General features: G+C 43.0%; 1 protein-coding gene across 4 annotated transcripts in view; it reads left to right on the top strand.

The window, feature by feature from the left end:
* The window catches only part of sik2b (salt-inducible kinase 2b), a 49,972-nt gene extending 42,267 nt beyond the window's left edge, over window positions 1–7,705 (top strand). For 3 of the 4 annotated variants that reach the window (XM_044120615.1, XM_044120617.1, XM_044120619.1), the window contains 4 exons: window positions 1,354–1,511; window positions 2,245–2,358; window positions 2,540–2,631; window positions 3,530–7,705. In XM_044120615.1, coding sequence (XP_043976550.1) covers window positions 1,354–1,511; window positions 2,245–2,358; window positions 2,540–2,631; window positions 3,530–4,172 — 1,007 coding nt within the window. In that variant the 3' untranslated portion in view covers window positions 4,173–7,705. The remainder of the gene's footprint in view (window positions 1–1,353; window positions 1,512–2,244; window positions 2,359–2,539; window positions 2,632–3,529) is intronic. The other variant, XM_044120616.1, reaches the window with a different exon arrangement.
* Window positions 7,706–10,718: the final 3,013 nt, after the last annotated feature.

Raw genomic sequence — 10,718 nt, forward strand, 5'->3', positions numbered from 1 at the left:
TGCCTGCTGGTTGTAAATCACACCTGTATTAAGGCCAAGTGGATCCGGTTTTACGCTGAGTTAAAAATATGGATCTTCCCTGGCTTAGCTCTGACAGGCTGCAGTGTGCACTCCCAGTTGGTGTTTGCAGTTATTAATTTATTTTCCATAATCTTCTTTGGAGGGTGTTGATGCTGCGGATTCTTTTGCGTCAGACTGCTGACTCCGGTTTTAAATAACTCCCACCATCTCAGTGAGTCAGGTCCCATCGTTCACAGCCCAGGCTCGTCACCACTGGATGGAACTTATCAGAGCTGTTTGCTGTTTAACGCAAACACACACGCACACACGCCGTCTCGTATGTGTGTGTATATATATATATATATATATATATATATATATATATATATATATACACACACATACGATGAAGGATCAAAGTTCCTTCATCTTAACTTTGAGACTTGAAGAATATATACACACACACAGCTGACGTCCATCCAGTGTCAGTAAGATCGACAAAGCCTCAACAGTCTGACGTCAGGGAGGATTAGGCCTGTTTCTGTAAAAGGATTGAGCCAGAGCTGGAGATTCAAGTCACAGTTGAGTTTATAGAAACAAAGACTCTAGACTTGATTTAGACTCAGGTTTATTCATCTTGTAATCAGTGGTGAAATTAAGCCAGTATGTAAGCCACATTCTGCCGTTTTGAAAGGTGTGTTTGATTTGGATTTTTTTGGCCAGAGGCTGTGGATAGTTTCTAACCATATTTTTATGCTTCAATGTAACAGAGACTTATTTGTCTTTCCCAATTAACTCTGCATCCGATGAGTATGGGGCATTTCAAAATCTACTCAGACATTTTATTTTCTACCTTTTAAGCAGTCATTATTGCAAACCCTTACAGGTCGAACCTCTTTATTCTGAAATTTTGCAGAATCCTTTTTTTTTTTTTGTTGCGTATTGTCCGTCGATAAAGTGAACAGAATCCCATGGTTGGCATATATTTGTCTGTAACAAATCTATAATGTGAGTTTCACTTACTGAATTGAATTACTATGGAGCTAAATGGAGTAAACTTTTACACTTTACTGTTTGTTTTTTTTGAGGCATTTTATAACTGATTTTGCATTTTAAAACCCCAAATGAGCACAAATTAGGAAACTAATAGATGATTAAGAAGCTAATAATAATCCTCTGGATAAACAGTAGATCATTTGAGTTCATGCATCTAATGAAACAATATTTATGTCAGTCTTTGGAGCTAAGATTTGACTCGGGGTTGTAAAAATGCTTGTGGGTATTTCTGAAGGGAGGTTTTCTTGTTGAAAATTGTCATTGTTTTAATCAGTTCTATTTGGTTTCTGCTTCCAGGTCTGGTGGCGTTCCGGCAGCACCTCCAAAACCTGGCGAGGACCAAAGGCATCTTAGAGCTGAACAAAGTCCAGATGCTGGTGGAGCAGATGGGCTCTGGAGACGGGGCCGTCTCCGGCCTCCTGGGACCACAGCATCATTTGCACAACCTGCTGGAGGTTGGTTCTGGGTCTTTATTTTATTCCCCAATAACCAGTTCTCAGATTCACCCCTGCATCCCTCCTGATTTAATATTGTACATAAAATAATAATCGCACACAAACAGCCAGGCTGTTGTGTAACCCCGGGAGAGGCAGCCAACTCCAGCTTGTTTACTGTCTCCCGTCCCCCTGGAGCTCCAAGCCCCGGCCAAAATGAATGCAGCCATTGTTGAAATGCGTCGGACTCGCCCATAGAAATGACAAGAACTACAATCACACTCACACACAAAAAAAAAAAAAAACCCAGGCAAACACACTTATACACACACACAACAAAACAGGAACCGTCCGAGAAACGGAACTGTTGCTATCTTCTAAACAAAACCCCAAATGAGCACAAACAAGATCTTCTTGTTTTGTTTTTTCTTTCTTGTTTGTTTATTTTTTTTGTCCATTTTCATTATGCAATAAAGCTTCTCTTTGTTAGTTATGACCCTTGAAGCCCCATCATCCTTTTAATTAGCTTTCATTCCATTTACCTAATGTGAAATCCCTCTGGTACACACCATTTAGGGAAAGCCATCAGGCCGATGAGTCGCCACGCAGGCATCTGTGCAGGACAAAGCAAAGCTAACTCACAGAAGCTACATGAAGCGTCCAGACCCTGACACCGCTTTTATTATTTGACGGAGGAGGGCAGGGAGGATCTGTGGGGATTTTTGTTTCCAATGCTTTATGTTTTTAATTAAAGGGCGAGGCCTGCAAGCAGCAGGAGGGCCTGGCTTTATACCCAGGTGAAGCCCAGCCGCCTCTCCTGTCCCGCAGACAGAGTTTGGAAACACAGTACCTCACACACAGGCTGCAGGTACAGTCACCATTACTCACTGACCGGTTTTACAAGCTCACATATGTTTATACTTGACGCCCAGCTGTAGCATTACCCTGCTGTACTGAGTAGTTGTTGATGTCATTCGCAAATGTAAGAAACTACATAAAACAACTGAAGATTAGCATCACGTTTCAATTCTTTTTTCTTTTTTGCCCTGAAGGCCAACATCTTGGCAAACAGTCCTGCTAGCTGTCAGATTTTCTGTAAGGAGACTCCTCGAAGTTTAGAGCAGCAGCTGCAGGAGCACAGGTAAAAACAAAAAAAAGTCTCTTCTGAGCTCTCTTCTTCTTTTCTGAATCCCCAGTGATTTCTGTTCACAGAACCTCGCAAAAGTATTCAAATCCTTAAATCCTTTCACTAATTGTCTCATTATGACCACACGAAATCTGCTGCTAGTACAAATGTTAGCTTTGCCCTCCACGGATCTGCAAGACAGACAAGAATTAAGTTGTCTTAGAAAAAGCTAGTGTTTTGTGTGATGGAAAACTAACTCTGCATATCACCCTGAACACATCATCATACCCAAGGTCAAACATGGTGATTGAAGGTTAATGCTGTGGGAAAAGACATTCTTTAACAGAGATGTGGAGAAATCCTGGCAGATTCTTTAAAATACTTGAATCATTATGGTCCAGTCAAAGTGGACGTCAAATCTGGTGCAAGACTTGAAAATCATCCGGAATTACAGTATCTAGGGAAACAGATCTGTCAGAATTGTGAAAACGTGTAGAAATGCTTTAGCACGTCGTTTTCTGCAAGAAGCCAAGCAGCCACAGTGACCCAGCCTGGTGAATGGACTGATGCTCCATTTTGTTCAGCTGTGCTGATTTCATGCCGAGCATTTTTTTTTCTTTGCCTCTCATGTGATTCTAATGAGCAGAGTCGCTTTAAGTAGGCTGCTTTGTTTCAGCCCCATGAACATTTTTAACACATTTCTATGAACTGTTTCGTTCATATAAAGGCGTTCCCAACTCTGTAGCTACAGCTCTCCATCCTTCTTTACGTTAGATTCATTTTTTTTTTTTTTTTTGTAAAAACACACATGCAGCAGTTTAGTGATTTAAACATTTAGTTCCCCTTTTCCTATATTATCTGATTGGTTTTTTTATTTTAAATGTTTTTGTGTTAATTTAATGCCTCCTTCCAGACTGAACCAGAAGAGGATGTACCTGCAGCAGCAGTCGCAAGGAATGGGCCTGCAGACGTACTTCAACCAGATGCAGATAGCTGAAGGCTCCTACCCTCCGGTGGGCCCCGCTATGGACCCCACAGCGCCTCCGGGCCCCCCGCAGGCCCCCGCCATGCCAGCGGGTGGCCAACAGCCGCAGCAGCAAGGCAGCGCTCAGGCCGCCGCCACTTTTGGCCACGCCCTCAGCCTGAGCCCCTTACTGGAGCCGGGGGAAGGTGTGGTTTACGACCCCTACATGAGCCATCACCACTACACCCAACATCTGCCTCCTGGAGCCCACCTCCACCCCCAGCTCCACCACCAGCTGCCTCAAGATGCTTCCAGCTGCGGCCTGGGCTTCAGCTTCCCTCCTGGCTGCGAGCAGCCCGTCCTCGGGCCCCCTCCAGAGGCTCTTCCACCAGATCAGTACGAGCTGTCCATGAACCCCCCCTTGCTGCTGCATCCTGCTTTAGGAGAGGCGGAGGCCAGGGCTGCGCCCGGGGTTCTGGGCGTGGCGGCCCAGTCGGACAGCCTGGGGATGAACGAGCTGCCCGCTTCTCTGCTGGACAGCGAGATGATGGAGACCGTGGACTCCCAGCAGGGCTTCGTACTGGTCAACTGAACCCAGCCGAGGAGTTTATTGTTGTTCTTAGAGAGCGGTGTCAAACAGCAGCGCAGCATTAAGAGCAGGGAGAATGGAGATGTAAGCGGAGGTCATAAGCGTAGCAGCAGGGAAGGAAGTGTTCACTTTTGTGCAACTAATAGAAACTTCATTTCTTAGTTGTAAGAAGCCTCAACATTTGTACCAAAATCCTCCCTCAACCTACCTCCCTTTCTCCTTCTGCACCCCCTGTTGTAGTTCTCATCTGCCCTCGCAAGGCAGCAAGGAGGCCTGTCGCCGTGCCGACGCCACGCGCGCCGAGCCTTTTAATGAGACCGGCGGAGGGGGATGCCGCAGCATTTCGTCTAGAAATGATTTGAGAGCAAACTAATTTAGGGACTTAAAACTGAACGGCAACCAAAAGCACAAATGCTGGTCGTGCTTTTTGTACTTCAAGTTACCGTTGACGACAAAAAGGTCTGAATGAGACTTCTGTGGATTTTTATTCAATTTGTTTGGTAAAGATGGGGTCAGGGGGCAAACCAAGTGAGCAGGAAAAGATGGCCCTCATTTATCACGGTACCACAAATATTAAGGCAAATTCAAGTGATTCAAGCTGGTGTTTTGTGCAGTTATATTATAGTGGTCATAAACAGGTTTTAACACTATCACTTTGATACACAAAAATGTAACAAATACCTGCTATGGTGTTACGTTTCTTAACCATTAAGGACATCTCTTTTTTTTTTCTTTTTTTTTGTGACGTTTGATTCAGAAATTCTAACTACTGATCTCAAGCTATTTCCAACACTACTGATTGCTGTCCCAGTTCCAGTTCACCCATTACCGTGATTACCAGTTCAGTGGAGGCGTGGCTCATGCCTTCGCCTGGTAAATGAGGGCTGATGTCGATTCAACACGGAAAGTGGAAGGTTGGAGTTGAACTTACGTTTCTGTGGCAATACTGAAGCAATATTAATCCTGAATGTTCAGGGGCGGGGGTCGCGAACGGAAGCCTCTGATTGGTTCCCAGCCACCTCCAGGTCAGCGGTGATGTCACTGGAGCGGATGATGTAAGCGGGAGATAATCTCGCCTCTGATCGTGCTGGAAAACCTTTCAGTTTCTCTGACTGTGGCAAAGTCAGAGAAACTGTTTAGTTTTTCCCAATAATAATCATTTAGAGTATTAATTTAATCAAAATCTCTGTGAAAAATGGAATAAACACTGTATTTGCCCTGCAAACATCAACAGTTATCTTTTTAAGGTATTCTGTAAACGGAGTTTTAATCAAATCAGAAACAGTGTTTTTAGATTTCTTAAACCTTTTGCACAGTCCTTGTTTTAGAGATTATTTCTGGTTTACTTCCTCTGCTCCAGTCAAGCCTCTGCTGTTTTTTTGTTGTTGTTGTTGTTGTTATGTTTGTTTGTTTTTTTTAATAAATAACCCCCTTAAAGATTTTCTGAGTTTATTGTCCCCTTTGATGTCGTGGCTGCCCCGAGATAAACCCCAGCATCCTTCAGCTAACAGGGGATCTCGATTGTTTCCTCTCCCTATCTCAAGTTTTTTTTTGTTTGTTTGGTTTTTTTTGTTTGTTTTTTTTACTTTAACGGCACTCCTACTGTGTTCAATCTGCTAGATATAACTCTCAGATGATCAGTCGTCACGACAGCAGTTGAGATGAGATTATGGTACTGCGACCATCTGCCAGACCGTGTGGCTTGTGGTGGTTTGTGGTTAAACTGTAGGAAGGTTCGGAGTCGGATCCAGCAGCAGACCAAGGTGTTCGCCCAGATTTGTCTGACCTGGAGTTGAAACTGACAGTTGAACCGTCAACAAAACGTGGTCCGACCTTGGTTATTGTCATGTGTGGAAAGTTTGAGTAAATCAACCCAATGATCCAAGTATTTCTTAGCTCGTTTGTTTGACCAACGTTTTGTTTTTGTTTTTTAAATTAGGATTTATCGACCAAGAAAAGTGGCACGTAACTGTGAAGTGGAAGGAAACCGAGAAGTGGTTTTTAAACGCATAGTCAAGCCTTGATCTGAACCATTTCATCATAGCGTTATCCATTTCCCAACAACTGGCCAGCTTTCTTGTCCCAGCTAACAGAGCAACATCCTCACAGCATGATACTGCCACCAGTGGTTCTACCTAGGCTTTTTAAGACAATGTTGGATTTTTCAGGTTGTACGTCTTATTTTATTGACTAAAAAGATTTTTAAAAATGGCCGACCAGATTTGAAGAGACTAATAGTTTCCTATCAAGGCATCAGAGTAAAGGGGGCTGATTACAAAAGGTGGTGGCAACATCATGCTGTGGGGCTGCAGGGACAAGAAACCTGGAACATTTGACAACTGTGTGCTTCTTTGTGTTGAAAATCTGCTGTTGGATTGTGATTTGAAACCTTTTGTAAGGTTGACTGAACAGTAGCTCTTTGGTCTTATTTGGTCACTTACTTGGTTGTTAATACCTTCAACAGCCTCAGTTGACCAGAATGAATTGCAGACCTGTTGCAATAGTCACCTCGTAGTCGCATTAACAGTTCCACCCTTCAATTCACAAACTCGGCATGTTGCTCTCGTTGTAATCCAGCCGTAGTTTGACGGGGGGGAAAAAAAGCTCACATCCAGTTTGTGGGTTTAAATGTCCATTAGATAGAAATAAGGACTGAAGCAAAAATATTTGAGGCTTGGCATAGGAGAGGGAGGGGAGTTGCCTTTGTCAATGGTCAGACCGGAGGATCTCGGGAGGTTGAACACTGGAGCACTTTCACTACAGGGAAGAAGAGATGGAGGAGGAAAAAGGTCGGGAAGGTTTGCGGCTTCCTCGCGGACGAAGCGTCCTGCGGTCGGGAGGGAAACGCCTTTCTCCTCTTTCTTCCCCAACAATAATGGACACAAAACCCATTTTCTTTCGAGTAAAGACCAGACTGAGCGTGACACTTTATGTGACTGCCGATCTGAATCTGAGAAAAAGCAACACTTTCCAGTTTATTATGATGAGTGTTGTTTGTGTGGCTGTAGTGAATCCTCGCCCAGGGGAGTTGTGTTGAATAGTGTTCAGTGTGCCTTTTTACTTCTTTTCAATCTAAATATGAATGATTATTCCTGGTTTGACTCCTGTGTTGTTTACTATTACTATTACTTTCTCTCTGTTTTTATGATCTGATTTGATTTTTTTTTTCTTTCTTCCTGAACATAAGTAGAGCCAGGTTTCCCAAAGGTACCAAAGTCCCTCAGAAGTTTCCCTGTACAACCCACCATGTGGAGTTTTGGAGCTTCTTTTATTTTCTTTCTCTGTTGTCTTTATTTTTGTTTCTAGCTGGTCAATCTGTGTATGCCATTTAAAAGTATTATAGCAATATTTCTCTAGTTGAAGACTAAAGTCATGAAGATTCTAGTGGATGTGTTTCCAGGTTTCATAATTTCACCTCCTGCTGATTTAAAAACAAAAGTCAATCAATAGAAATCCAGTTTTATATTTACCTTCATTGATGTTGACCACACATAAGCTAACTTGCTGTTGAGATTAAAAAGGTTTATTGAACAGAATCGGGTGTCTTTCTTTCATGTTTGTGTTTGTCTTGGTTAATCAGTAGGTTGAAGGACTGATCCTGCTCCGATTAAGGTTCCTGTTTACGTCACCCATCTATTGATCTGCCCACTATCACTCATTCAGTCCACCTAAATCTTAATGCATCTATCCAGTTACTCATTCATTTATTAATTACATACATGATCTGTCATTTACCTTAAAATCCTGGTATTCATGTTCCAATCCATGTATTATTCCATCAGTCCATCTATTATTCTGTCCATTCACTTATGAATCTCTTCCTATTCATAACTCAATCTTCCTGTTTTCTCGTCATTCCGTTCTCCCATTTTTTCCTACCTTAATTTGTCAATCAATCAATCTATTTGCCTGAAGGCCTTAATTTGTGGTATTTTTTTCCAGGCATCAAGTGCCATTTTATAGTACATTCAAATAACTTTGTTACCTTCAATTATAAAAATGTTGTATATGTCATACATAACCTAACAAGACTGATGCCTTGAAATTGGGCTTCTGTCTCTTTAAGAAGCTCCAACTCTTTCCGACATGCGCTTTCAGCACATCATCACAATGTTCCCCCACAACAGTTCTTAGGAGCATTGGCCTGCTGCTGCTAGTCTGGACTAACTGAGTGGAGAACCTGAAGTGGAGTATATTCACGTAATACCCCCTCCTCGATTAAAAACGTATCGCAACAAAATGGCATTTTGTTCAAAATTCAACAACGAGACTGAAGGGTCTCAAACCACATATCCTAGGATTGATTGCAAATAAGTCCAGCCCAGGAATGAACATGGCGACCAGGATCCAGGTGGAACCACCTCATCCTTGTGATGTGGACTCGGCTCCTTTTTGGTGTACAAGTACCAGACATCTAAAAGTATCCCCAAAAGGAAAGTCCAACTATGACGATCTTGGAAGATATTATCAGACTGGACATTTCTTTCAATGCTGCTCTTCTTTTGTTGCACAGGTAGCTGTGAAACTGCAGCGCTTTGCACAGCTCTTTTAGTAATGAGTGTTAACCTGCAGGAGGCAGCAAATAATTTATCAGCAGAGATGCAGCTCTGACCAGTGGCTGAGCTCTCCACCTTGACACCAAACTGAGTCCTTCCTCAGGGAAACGTATCTGGCAACACAGGGGGAACGGCAGGGAATTCAAACACCACTTCTTTCTCGGTGTAAAATAGGCGGAACTCTGATTGGGCTCCACAGAAACAGCAGGTTTCAGACAAAATGTCCTTAGAGCAAACTACACTCCCATTGACTGGAGGGAGGGAGAGCTCGGGGGTCATGAGAAAAACACGGGTAATGCGTGTGGAAGGGCTCATGTAGAGGGAACACGTCAATCCAATCAGCCCACTCAGACAGAGGACAGCTAATCCTACTAATACACCAACAGAGGTAGATGGGGGGTGGATGCAAGGAAGGGGGTCAGTCTGTTCATGGAAACCAGAGAAGGTTTCCATGAACAGACTGGAATGAGACCATGTGCACGACCTCTCTGTTTGGGCTGTCGGGCCAAAGCGTCCGAGGTAGGTCACGACGGTTCAAAACTCCCTCTGGATCAGATTCCAGTCGGCCCCATTCCTCCGCTCTCAGATCTTAGAAGGCACTTAGAATATCGCAATTCATACACAAGGTAATAAAATTCAAGCTGCTTTATGAGACAGTAAAGCGGCAAAGACTTTATGTACAATGTGTATTTAAATGCAGATTTCAAGTGTACTTGGATAAGGCCTGCTAAAAACAGTCTGATAAAACACTTGATCTTCTTGGAAACTACAATAACCTCCTTTCAAATTTGTTGATGGAAAGTCGTTAAAGCAACATTTTGACTATGATCTATCTTACTGAAAATCCAAGCACTATGTAGTTTTAGCTCTGTGTGCATTGCTATACATTTTTGGGAGATGAAACCGGTGATTTCTGTCTCTTCTGCATCAAGTTAGAAGAAATTCTGACCCGTCTAGTGATTGATATTATGGGCAACCTGACTCACTGACTGTAGGGAACTCAGGTCACGTGTTGGTGACAGAAATATAAAGTTGTGAGTCACAGGCATATCTTTTGTAGTTGATGCGATTCATTTTCTGACCTTGGGGAAGCATTTAAAAACTGAAAAAGTGGACAAGAACAAAGCCTGGGGGATTCCCACATTGGATCCTGATCCGATGTGTACCTGCCAAATGATACACAGTCATCCTTGTCTGCTGAGTAAATAGGAGCTGAATTTGCTCCACACAGTACCAGACAATCCTACCAACTTTTTTATTTGTCAATAATGATGCTGTGATAAATCGAGTCCAGCACTGAGATCCAGTGATGCAGAGAAAGAAGTCTTAGGTATGTTGCCGCTCAGATGCATCTCTTGAGAATTTTACTAATACAGTCTTTCAGGATCAGGGAGGAAGTCTTGGGGGGTGGGGGGGAAGAATAGCGAACACTTCTCTATTTCACTTCAGCTTTGATATGGATTACCACAAAGTCTGTTTTCCCATGTTCTTAATAAAACGTGCAGGCTGGCAATGAATTTTCCTGCAAGACAGCAGCCTTTTATATGAAATGTGGTTATTTATAGTCCACATTCGCTGCTGCTGCTGTGATCTCCCGCAGGCCGACACGGACCCTCTGGAGATAAGAGACGCGCCGGGAATGAGAGCGCATGCGAGGGCAGACGACGACGGATAAACTTCCTCTTCTTCCTCAGTGAAATATCACAGTATCATAGGGCCACGTTCTCTCATCGGGCCAGAGTACTCTGTAATGACATCAATGGTTGCCATGACAACCGCAGGAGGATGGATGACAACATCCTACCGTGTCTTTCAGAGTGGGAGATCGCAGCACCCTTTGCGTTTGGAACTGCGAGGTTTGGGAGCGTGCTATGTTCAGTGAAGAATAAATGTACCTAATACATATCTGATAATACATTAAGTTCTTAATTTTTCAAAATTGAAATAATGCCTTAATTATGTAGTAATTACATAGTTACTACAATATATTTTA

The sequence above is a fragment of the Gambusia affinis genome, linkage group LG06, assembly GCF_019740435.1.
Source record: "Gambusia affinis linkage group LG06, SWU_Gaff_1.0, whole genome shotgun sequence".
In the NCBI taxonomy this organism is placed as follows: domain Eukaryota; kingdom Metazoa; phylum Chordata; class Actinopteri; order Cyprinodontiformes; family Poeciliidae; genus Gambusia; species Gambusia affinis.